This window comes from Psammomys obesus, unplaced genomic scaffold (assembly GCF_907164565.1).
Source record: "Psammomys obesus unplaced genomic scaffold, mPsaObe1.curated_primary_1811, whole genome shotgun sequence".
Lineage (NCBI taxonomy): Eukaryota > Metazoa > Chordata > Mammalia > Rodentia > Muridae > Psammomys > Psammomys obesus.
The window spans coordinates 324,594-336,960 of record NW_026590050.1 but is presented as its reverse complement, the minus strand read 5'-3'; the positions used below and the strand labels follow the sequence as shown (position 1 = coordinate 336,960).

The following is a 12,367-nucleotide window of genomic DNA, read 5'->3' as shown; positions in this document are numbered from 1 at the left end:
TTAAGTTTCATTGTTATTAAATACCAGGGTATTTGATATTGTTACTAAAAAGACAAGCACTCTTGACATTTGTAGAAATTAAGCATTAAAGTATAAATAAAACCCAGCATACTTTTATATTAAAAACAAACAAAAAAAATGTTTAGCAAATTGTAAGTGTGCTCTGGGGTCAGACAGTATGAAACTGAATTTAGACTCTACCACTTTATTTGCTTGTTTGATATCTATTATAACCTTGTAGACCCAGTAGTTTCCGGTGTACAATACTGCATACATTTTATATTTTATGCTGTTTGAAGATGCGTTTAAAAAGTCAGATTCCTGGACTAGAGAGATGGCTCAGCAGATAAAAGCGCTCAAACCCAGTATCCTCAGTTTGGATCCTCAAAACTCAAGTGAAAACTGCATGCAGCACTGGAGAGATGTCTCAGTGGTTACGAGAATGAATTCTCTTATGGCAGGGCTGAATTCCAGCTAACCTCAAGGGTGGGGCCATCAGGCTACAGTGTGCCTGAAATCCAGGCAGAGAACAGGGTGGGAACAGTCCTACTCCTGCTGTTCTCAAGGTGGTTTGGGCACTCCTTGACCTCAGTCTTGTTCCAGGCTGGCTCGCCTAGCTGGATGGCTTCTCCATGGCTCCCTGGCTCCACAGCTCACCAGTCAAGAATACTGGCTGTTCTTGTAGAGGACCTGGGTTTGAAATGCAGGACCCACATGACAGCTCCTAATGGTCCATAACTCCAGAGCCACAGCATATGACACACACTCTTCTGGCCTCTGTGGGCACCAGGCATGTCCATGGTACACAGACATACATAAAGGTAAAACACCTATACACATAAAACAATAACAACAACAACAACAAAACCCTTTCTTTTGTTTTTTTAAGATTTTATTTTATGTATATGAGTGTTCAACCAGCATTTACACCTGCCAGAAGAGGAATCAATTCACATTATAGATGGTTGTGAGCCACCATGTGGTTGCTGGGAATTGAATAGTGCTCTTAACCACTGAGCCATCTCTCCAGCGCCCCCAAACCCAGTCTTGATAAAGAGTGAGGCAAGGAATTGCATTCAAGCTGATAGAAGTTTCCATTTTGTCTCTAGAACATCTCTTCATCTCCCAGTTACAATCCATTAAACACTTATCTTCTACCTTACTTATCTCAAGATTTCTCTCTCATCAACCTTTTGGTCTCATCCAAGATGCTGCTGGTAACTACACCTGTGGTCTTTACACTGAACATTTATTTTTGTCCATTGTTTTTCTCTCATGCTGTTCTTTTATATTTGGAAAACAACCTCCTTTTCTCTCCCTTCTGTGATTAACTGGTTAGGTAGTGTGGTTACATTTGGTCTGAGGTTATTTCCTATCTACAGAATATGACATGGATTTCTAGATTTCCAGTTAACCACAGTACAAGAATCCCTGCCCTGGAACAAGACCTGTAGAAAGTCTTGGTGAGTTGTGCATGGTGGCATACGCCTTTCACCCCAGCCCTGGGGGGACAGAGGCCGTGGATATCTGAGAGTTGAGGCCAGCCTGGTCTACAGTGTGAATTCCAGGCTAATCAGGACTACATAGTGGCATTCTGTTGGTTAGGTGGGAGGGGGGACCTCAACACAGTCGCCAACTGTGCCTGAGGCGGCTGTGGGAAACCTTATAGTGGCTTTTGTGTTCTTCTCTGTAACATCAGAGTTTAAAATAATAAAATTTAAAAAGTCCTTTCTGGGGGACTGGAGTGGTTAAGGGCACTGTCTGCCCTTCTAAAGGTCTTGAGTTCAATTCCCAGCAACCACATGGTGGCTCATAACCATGTATAATGAGATCTGGTGTGCTCTTCTGGTGTGTAGGCCTACACGAAGAAAGAGTACTGTATAAATAATAAATAATAAATCTAAAAAAAAAGACCTTTCTGAATCTCTATAGTTCTACAACATTTGAGAATATAAATGATTCATATATTGTGATACCTCTGCTTTATGCTCTATGTGTTCATTTGTCAGTTGGTTAAATATTCATTCATGAGAAGCTCACTTAGGCTCCAAATAGCATCTCCACTCTGGAACTCCCAAATCTCTACCCACTGACTCAATTCCCAACTCAAACTCTCAACATTTTTTTTTTGTTTTGTTTTGTTTCTCCAACTGAGATTATCAGCATTTTCTTAGGGTATACTGCACATTAATCATCAAGAACCCCAAAGAGAAACTTACAACATTCGCATGAAATTCAGAGAATTCATCTTGTTGGTTTCAAAATAAATGAATCAAAAGCAAACCACAAAGCATTATCATGACAGACATAAAATTCACTGTATTTAACCATTTATAATCATACTCTGCAAAGAACAAAAGCGTAGAATTGATATTAAATAGACTGCCCCTTTTTAGCTCTGACAGTGGCACTAGAGGGATTTCCTTCTGGTTTAAGATGGGACTCTTGAACTAACTGCATTTGGGTGAAATGCTCCTAACGTAGTAGGAAGAACAAATACCTCTTTTTACCGAGGTAAAGGAACCACAACTGGTGGTGTTCCAAATAATAATAATAATTTTTCAGTTTCTCATTTTAAATTTGTATTCTTTTTAATCAAAGTAGAGCCCCTCTGCCCAAACCTCACTTCCCAGTGGGTGTGGCCACCATTCTCCAGGCTGCCCTGACAACTGCACTGTGCTCATAGAGTGTACGTCCCACCCAGCTCAGCTCCAGTCAGCCTCTATCATCGCAAACAGCTGGCTAAGCCTCTTCTTAACCTCAGGTTCCCGGGGGACCTGACAGGATTTCGTATGCACCCTGATGTGTTCAGCTAGTTTGGACTTATAAATGAAGCCCTTCCCACAGTCGCCACAGGCAAAGGGCCTGTCAGGCCTGTGGATACGCTGGTGTCTGAGCATGTGACCCCTTTCCCGGAAGTTTTTATCACATTCAGGGCAGTGGAAAGGTCTCTCGCCTGTGTGCAGGCCCTGGTGGCTGAGCAGCTGAGCCTTCAATCGGAAACTCTTGTCACACTTGGGACACTGAAAAGGCTTCTCTCCTGTGTGTGTCCTCATGTGTTCCACGAGTTTAGAGTGTTTGGCAAAGCCCTTCCCACACTGGCAGGAGAAGGGCATCTGCCCGCTGTGCAGCAGCTGGTGAGCCTTCAGGTCAGCCTTCACGCGATAGCTCTTGCCACACTCTGGGCATTGGAAGGGTCTCTCTCCAGTGTGTAAGCGCTGATGGCTGAGCAGCTGCCCCTTTAGGCGAAAGCTCCTGTCACACTCAGGACACCGGAAGGGTCTCTCTCCACTGTGGACACGGAAGTGCTCTGTGAGCTTAGACTGTCTGGTAAAGCCCTTGCCGCACTCTCCGCAGGAGAACGGCCTCTCCTTGCTGTGGGTGCGCTGGTGGGCCTTCAGGACTCCCTTCAGGCGGAAGCTCTTGTGGCACTCAGGACACTGAAAGGGCCTTTCGCCACTGTGCACTCTCAGGTGCTCGCGGAGCTTGCACTGATGGGTGAAGGCTCGGCCACACTCTCTGCAGGAGAATGGCCTTTGTCCGCCATGTCGCAGTTGGTGGGCTCTCAACCGGCTCTTCAGCTGGAAACCCGACTCACACACTGTGCACTTAAAAGGCTTTTCCTCCGAGGGCAGCCGCTGGTGCCTCAGCAGCTCTCCCCTTTGGCTGAAGTTCCTTCTACACTGGGCACACCGGAAAGATTTCTCCCCGAGGAGGATTCGGGTGTGTTCTGGGAGTTTGCAATGTTTGGTGAAACCCTGACCACACTTTCTACAGGACAGTGGTCTGTCCCCACTATGCACGTGTAGGCAGACATCCTTCAGGCCTCTCAGGCAGAGGAGCTTGTTGCTTTCTGGACAGCGAAAGGCTTTTTCTCCTGTGTGTGCCCTGCAGAAGCTGGCCTGCTTAGACCGTGAGAAGAAGCAGTTGCCACCTTCTGTGCATGAGCAGGGTCTGTCCTCACCTAAGATGCAAGCCTTCTGCTTGCTACCCTTGTGGCAGCAGCCCTCACAGTCCAGACTGGGGCCTGGCTTCTGTCCTGAGAGCACAATGGTGTCTTCTCTCCAGGAGGCTGGCCTCTCTTGGCTCTGCGGGCACTGGTGAACATTATTTTCCATTGGGAAGCTCCTGTCACATTTGGGGTTTTGGGAAGAATTGTGCTGGAGGTAGTGGCTAAAAGGGGTTTGCTCATGATGGAAGCACCTTTTGCATTTAGGGCACTGGGGTGGTTTCTTCCTTGTATGGACATCTAGATGTCTCACCAAATACTGTTTCAGACAGAAGCTCTTCCCACTTTCAAGACACAAGAGGTCCCACTGCTGTTGTGCATCAGACTGTCTGCTGAACTTCTTCCAGACCCTACATGATGGGCTCTTGGAGTGATCCTTTTGGTGCTTCACTAAGTAACTCTTCTCCCAAGACCTTTCCCCACAGACAGGACAAGAGTGCTGGGCACTCTGCCAAGGGGGAACCTTCTGCAAGGCGGGGAAGTCTGGTACTCTGTGACTTGAGAATCCTTCTTTTAGGGCAGCTGCACTGGAGCTGTGCATGACTGAATTGAGAGCCCCTTGGGCACGTGTTTGTGCATTTTCAGGACTGATGCCTTGGTCATGCATGAGGGAAACATCTTCCCTTTCTCCTAAAACAAGTCCAAAAGCATTTAGCTGGAAATGGCATGTAATTTCTCTTGACTTCACAGCTTGCTCGCTACCTGAAAATGAAAGCAAAAATTCAGTAAATCTTTTGTCTATCGCATGACTGAACATCATCACCAGTAAAGTTATTCATAAAACCTGTGGTGATCGGAGCATCCTGATCACATTAATCTATAAGACCATGATATGTGGTTCTACTTTATGACCAAAAGGCGCTCAGTAACTATTTGCACAAACTAAACTGAGAAGATCTATGTTATGTCAGAAGTGAAAAGATGAAAAAGTCTGAAAGGTAGGGTATAAGGCATGGAAACTGACTCTGTAGGTATGAATCTAATTTGCCCACTGTGCAAACCTTGCCAAGCTAATTACTTCTGGCTTGGGGGTCTTTTTCCTGTAAAAACAGGGAAATTGGGCAGAAGGGACAGCTAAGTGGGTTAAGAGTACTGACTGCTTTTGTAGAAGACCCAGGTTCTGTTTTTAGCACCCACATGATGGCTCCAATTCCAGCAGATTCAGCTCCATCTTCTGTCCTCTCTGTATACTGTGTGCACACAGAACAAATACACTCACACAGGCACACACAGTACACATAAATAATAAAACAAACTATTAGTGTTTTGTTTTGTTTTGTTTGAGACAGTTTGTTTTTTTGTTTGTTTGTTTGTTTTGGGTTTTTTTTTTAATGTAGCCCAGGCTAGATTCAAATTCAGAGAGAGCTGCCTGTGTCTACCTTCCGAATGCCAGGATTAAAGGCATGTCCTGGCATAATAAAATAAATTTAAAAAAAAATTAAAAACTAGGAAAACAAAAGTGCATAAAGAGGCTTGTGAACAAGTTAATGTGATATACTGCACACTGCGTCCTCCATAACTGCCGAACAGTATTACAGCTGCAAGAACATCAAACATTCCATTTTATAAAAACATTCTTCTTGGAGTCACAATGTGATAGTGGCAATAAGATCCTAACAGAGCTCTAACAAATACCACAGATACACTTTTTGGCAGACCAGAATGGCAACAGAAAAGTGATCAGCACCAGAGGCTCTTTAAATGTAGTCTCGTGGGGCCAGGCTACATTTCAAGTTGGCACTAGAACTTGGCAGTGTTGTTCATGTGTTCTGCTTTTGCAAGTACGAATGATGCAAGAGTATAGGGGTAATGAAGGCTTGCACCACAGTTCTAGAAAGCTCCTGAGGTCAGTGTGTGGCAGGGCCAGATTCTCCTGGGCCACCTGGGAAGGTAAAGCCTAGGCTCTAGGGCAGGCCCAAGACTGTTAAGAGACGCCAGGACTCGGGAACTGCAGGGACAAACTGGAACTGGCCCAAGAGAGAGTTCATGTGCACGATAGGGGCAGAGCTGGAGAGATGGAGCTTCTCAAGGCCAGTGGAGCCCAAATGATTCTATCATAAGCCCCCAATGAGAGGTATGGAGCTGCAGCGTTTAGTGTTCACCCTGTTGGATGTGGGTCTTGCTTTGGTCCTCTGTTTTCTTGCTGTGCTCCCATTCCTTATATTTGGAATAGGGATGATTGTACTATGCTATATAGGTTGGTAGCATGCAGCTTCTCTTTTGATATTATAGGGGCTCACAGCTTAAAGACTGCCTTGGTCACAAAGATGGGGAAAGCCAACCTCAGTACGAAGAACAGTTTCCATTTCGACTACTTCAGCACTGTGTACATTATTCCTTTCAAACACTATATTGTAGGTTCTTATATTTGCTTCATTTCATACACCAAGAGTTTACATACTACTAACCTGCCCAAAGTCACTGTGGTGGTATGAATGGGAATGGCCCCATAGACTTACATATTTGAACACTAGGTCCCCAGTTGGTAGAACTATTTAGCAAGGATTAGGAAGTGTGACCTTATTGGAAAAGGTGTGTCACTGGGGGTTGGCTTCGACATTTCAGAAATCCATGCCTTTTCCAGTTGGCTCTCTCTGCCTCTGCTTGTAAACTGGAATGTGAGCTCTCAGTCACTACTCCAGTGACATGTTTGCCTGCCTGCTGCCGTGCTCTTTGTCATGATGCCTTCTTTTACAACTTGTCTTGGTCATGGTGTCTTTAGCACAACAATAAGAAAATGACTATGACCATCTCCTAGAAAAGAAGCCATCAGACTTGGGCTTCAGAGTTCACATGCCTCTCCCACTACACTTTACTGCCTTTCTCTAAAATATATGCAACAAAAATCAAGCCCCGGGTCAGCCAAATAGGAAGGAAGGATCAGAGAACACAAAACAAGAAATCTGCATGTGATGTGTTTAGGTTAGGACCATGGTTTCTTTTTTTTTTCTTTCTTTCTCTTTTTTCTTTTCTGAAACAGGGTCGTGTAGTTAGACTGTATTTGAACTCATTATGCCAATGAGGATAACTTTGGTTTCCTGCATTATCTCCCAAGTGCAGATAACAGGTGTCCACCACAACATTTTAGGATACTAGGGTCTCAATACTCACTCTCAAGTAACTGTTCCTCAGTAACTAGGTGAACATGTACATCATCTACAGAGGAGTGACCCCCTTTCTCCAGTTTCTGCTTTCCTCCCGGGCTGCCGAAGAGCTCTCTCCCAAGTTCAATCCAGGATATTAGTTCTGGTTTGGGAAGTCCATTATCTGTACAGAGAAGTCAGACAGGGTAGTTTGGCCTGAGCGTTACAAAGCATATAACTTTTAAATTTCTCAAAATCTACTTGTGGAACAATCTATGAGGTCTCAGCAAATAGAGTATAGGTTTTTATGAAGAGAAACACAACTACCCACCCATCTATCAGCACTTCTGGCCTGTTATACCAACTGTGCCATTTTTCAAAGCCTCCATATGTCAAATGACTTCATATTTAATTCAAAATCAAAAGGGCAAATGCTTCATCATTATTATTATTATGACTATTAATATTATAAGATCTTACGATGTCTAGATGAAGCTGACCTCAAACTCACAAAGGTCTACTCTTCCAGAGGACCTGGGTTCGGCTCACAACTGTTTATAACTCCAGAGACAAAATATTCATGAACACATTAAAAAAAAAAAAAAAAAGACAGGGGAACCCTGTTTCAATAAACAAACAAACAAACAAAAAACCTTAACTCATTGCAATGAACATAAGCAAGCAAAGAAGCGTGGACACAAATATATATGATGGGACACATTGTGACACACTATAGCTTCCACAACAAGATTTTTTTCTCTTTTGTAGGGGAGGTTGCAATGGTGGAGGGCAGGAATGCGGGGATGGAGACAAGTGGGAATAGGGTGCACGATGTGAAATTTACAAAGAACCAATAAAACGTTTAAAAACTTTATAATAGGAAAGTAGAGCTGCAAGCAACCACATGGTGGCTCACAACCGCCTGTAATGAGATCTGGTGCCCTCTGCTGTGTAGGCACATGGCACGCAGAACATATATACTAATAAATAAATTAATCTTGAAAGGAAGATAGAGAAGGCTCCAGGCGCAGTGGCACATGCCTGTGATCCCAGCACAGTGATGAGGCAGAGGCAGGTGGATCTCTGTGAGTTTCAGGCCAGTCTGGTCTACAAGGTGAGTCAAGGACAGCCAAGGACAGAGAAACCCTATCTCAGAAAGCCAGAAAAAAAAAAAAAAAAAAAGTAGATATGCTGTCATGATTAAGCAGGAGATACAGAAGAGAATGTAGAAGGAAAGGAATTATCTTTAAATACTAAAGGAGTTAGATGATATAAGATACAAAGTTAATAGAACATGTATATTTTATTATTATCCCTTAGACGCCTGTTCTTTTTCTAAGGAGAGACAGAAAGGCCTATGGACCCAGATGGGAGGGGAGGTATGGGGGAACTGGGAGGAGTAGAGGGAGGGAAAGTGTAAAAAGAGCCTATCTTCAGTAAAAGGGTGGGGAAAAAAAAGAAAAATTGAACTATATATTAAATTCAATCTCTTTGAATCCTTTCAAAATTAATCTAGGGGCTGGGGAGATGGAGAATGGATAAGAGCACTTGGTGCTCTTTTAGAGGATCAGGGTTCAGGTCCCAGTACTCACATGGCAACCCACTACCATCTGTAATTCCAGTTCTAGAGGGATCTAACACCCTCTTCTTGCCTCTGTGTATGCTGCGTGCATGTGGTACACAGATATACATGCAGGCAAAACACTTATACACATAAAATAATAATAATAAAATTAAAACTATGCTGGCACACAAAGTTAGCAAAACATAATCTAGATATTTAAATGTATTATTTTAAATTATAAAACTATCCAGTAGACACACAGCAAAAACCAATCAAAAACTGGGAAGGTGAAAAATAAAAGGGGGATGACACAAGTAAGACAATATTTCATTTTCCATTAACTGATCACCACTACTAAACTTAATAGGTCAAGAATGGTTGGGGTTTGTTTTTTGTTTTTTTGTTTTTTTTTTTTTTTTTGCACAAAGGAAACTGCTTTACTAATGAAAACAGAAATGGTTAAAAGCGCCTGCTTGGAGCTGGAGCAATGTCTCATGGTAAGAGCACTGGCTGTTCCCCAGAGGACAACAGTTCATTCCCAGTACCCACATGGTGGCTCATAATCACCTGTCACTACAGTTGCAGGAGATGCAACACTCTCTTCTTGCCTCCTTGGGCACCAGGCATGCATGTGGTACACAGACATACATGCAGCAGAACACTTGTACACATGAAACAGCAATAAAAAACCAAACAGGAACCTTTTGTCTTTTATTGTATGCTTCTCTAAACAGCCTAAATTTTGTGCATGATTTTGTACGTTTGTATGTTGGGTGGGGTTGCAATGTCATGTATGTGAAGTCAAGAGACAGCCTTGGGTACTGGTTCTCAGGACACCTTCCACCTTTTAAATTTTGAGACAGGACCTGTCGTCGGCCTGAAACTTTGCCATGTAGATCAGGCTAGATTGCCTTCAGTCTTCCAGGGATCCACCTGTCCAGACCTTCCACCTCACCCAGCAGGAGTGTGCCACAGCACCCATCTTTTTACTCGATTCAGATGTAAATTTGGGTTTTCAGGCTAACAAGGCGAGTGTTCTACCTACTTCCCTACTGAGTCATCGCTCCAGCTCCAGACTCATTTTAAAATTCATTTGATAAGTGAGAAAAACTAGCCAGGCAGCTGGGCATAGCCATTTTTTTTAAGACAGTTTTTTTTTTTTTTTTTTTTTTTTTTTGTAGCCCTGCATGTCCTGGACTTCACTATGTTACCAGGCTGGCCTCAAACTCATGGGGATCCACTTGCCTCGGGCTCCCAAGCTCTAGGATTAAAACGTGTGCACCACCGTGTCCCACAAATGTGTAGCTGTACAGCATGGGCTAGCCTCAAACTCTTAACCCTCCTGCCCCTGTCTCATCAGCATATCCTCCCAGGGTGCGCCCACACAACTGGCTGCCAACATAAACCTTTATCAAGGAACCTATATAGGCCAGGTTGGCCTATATAGTGAGCCAAGACAGATTTAGTAAGTGAGCCCTTGCCTCAAAAAGGTATAAAGAAGCAGTAACAACAAAAACAACAAAACCACCCCAAAACTGTGGTATAGCCCTTGCATACATGCAAAGTTCTAAGTGTCATCTCCAGAATCACACACAAGAAGAAGAGGGATGATGATGATGATAGAACCAAAAAAGAAAAAAAAAATCCATTCAGTCTTAGCCACTCTTAAACACCTCAATGTGCACTTTTCCAGAACCACACTACATGCAAGGCCATTCGTTTCTTGCTGTCTTTACCCTACCGGAAAGCTGCAAGGAGGCCAGTTTCTAGGTCAAGGCACACAGGCACTTTGTGGGTATGAGGCAGGTGTGCTTCGCAGGGGGAATCCACACAGTCTCAGAGTAAATTGTGGTGGGGAAGGTTTTAGCATATATCTCAGCCACCTCGACTGTGTGATATGACATGGCGCCTTAAATACCCTCCTGTCTGCCCCCGAGTAAAGACTGGTGCTGTGCGCATTAATATTGACAACAACAACCAAGGGCTAAAGAGCCTTTCTGGGTTAGTATCTAAGCAATCTTGCTACCTTATAAGAGTCTCGAGAGATGGGGGGAGGGGAGGCTTTCAGAAGATCCAGTTGCAAGAATCACCCCAGAAACTGAAAGCTCCTTACCTAGAGAGACGAGAGTCTCATAATTGGTTCTCATGACGTGCTTGTAAAGTTCCTTCTGCCAGGCCTCTAAATGCTGCCATTCTTGCTCAGAGAAGTAAATGGCCACGTCTTCAAAAGTCAGCGGTAACTGAGTGAAAGACAGAATGCATGTACAGTCAGGGCTGCTCCAAGTGACTCCAGTTCATTCTCGTCATTAACTTGAGACTCATGTAGCAGGCAGCTGTTTTTTTACTCAGCAGTCTCTTCCACAAGAGTGATGTGTGGGCCGGAGAGACGGCTCAGCAGTCAAGAGCATCGAGCACCCAGGTTCAACTCCCAGCTCCCACGTGATGGCTCACAGCCACCTGTAACTTCAGTGCCAGGGAGCCTAATGCCCTTCTGCTCCCCACAGACACTGCACACGCATGGTGCACAGACGCACATGCAGACAGAACACCCACACAAAAAATAAAAATGAAGGAAAGAACTCAATTACGCAAATAAGCTAAACTATTTGTTTCCCCCAATCAACTCATGTGGCTCTGCTGTCACCACTACACCCATCTCACATGACTCTTCAAAATGTGTATCTGTATGTATGGGATGGAATAGTCTTTACAAAACCAAATCAGTGTGAAACTCACACTGGGGTAAATTCCATTATATTCCACAAGGAGACAGAGCCCAGTAATGAGCACACACACCCTGTTTCTTTCCTCTCTAAATTTTCTTTTCTTTTATTTTTTTATTTTAAGGCAGGTTCTCACATGCTATGTAGACCAGGGCTGGCCTAGATCTCACAGAGATTTACCTCCCCCTGTCTCTCCAGTGCTGGGATTAAAAGACATGCCATACTTGGCTTCCCTCTGTAAGTTACACACAATGCTCTGATGTGTTTCCTTATTATCAGCACTTTTAATTTTGTAGAATAAAGTCTAAACTGGAGCATTACTAAATCAAAGGGTATAAACAACCTCAGTATGCGTGTATCTGTGTGTGGAGACTGAACTCAGGACCTGCACATGCTAGGCAACTTCTCTACCCTTGAGTGATATCCCTAGCTAAGAACTGTTTAGTATTTGTGTCTGTCATGGTGGGCTAGAAAAACAGATACTTGCTGGAGTTCATAATTAGAACTATGTGCATTATATGTTTGTTAGTTGAAAATACTCTCCTTGGGAGCAGAAGAGACACGGCATCTGCTACTCAAATTATCCAGACGCTGTGGGAACCCAGCCACCTCCCACACTCCCCGTGGGCCCCAGTCACAAGCTGTCCAAAAATTACTACTGTACTCATGATGGCTGCAGGGAAGTTGTACTTCCCTCCATCATCAAGTCCTCACAAAAGGCCTTGGTGTGCAAGACAGTGGAGAGCTCTGCTGTGGCAGCCACTGAGAAGAAGGCAGTGACACCTGCTCCTCCCATAAAGAGGTGGGAGCTGTTCAAGGACCAGCCAGACCTGTGACCCTGCCCTAGGACCTTGCCATGTCCCAGGGGCCACATGACTGCTTTTTCTCCTTGGATTCTCTCTGGGGAGAGTGAGACCTAATTTATAACAGATATCAAGCATGGAAGGAAGGAAGGAAGGAAGGAAGGAAGGAAGGAAGGAAGGAAGGA

At 44.1% G+C, this 12,367-nt stretch overlaps 1 protein-coding gene across 2 annotated transcripts in view; it reads right to left on the bottom strand.

Annotated features, from left to right (window-relative positions):
* Nucleotides 1-880: 880 nt before the first annotated feature.
* Nucleotides 881-12,367, bottom strand: part of Znf786 (zinc finger protein 786) — a 17,326-nt gene continuing 5,839 nt past the window's right edge. For both annotated transcript variants that reach the window (XM_055605539.1, XM_055605538.1), the window contains exons 2-4: nucleotides 10,770-10,896; nucleotides 7,121-7,276; nucleotides 881-4,711 (exon numbers count right to left, since the gene is read on the bottom strand). In XM_055605539.1, the coding sequence (XP_055461514.1) occupies nucleotides 2,706-4,711; nucleotides 7,121-7,276; nucleotides 10,770-10,803 (2,196 nt within the window). In that variant the 5' untranslated portion in view covers nucleotides 10,804-10,896 and the 3' untranslated portion in view covers nucleotides 881-2,705. The remainder of the gene's footprint in view (nucleotides 4,712-7,120; nucleotides 7,277-10,769; nucleotides 10,897-12,367) is intronic.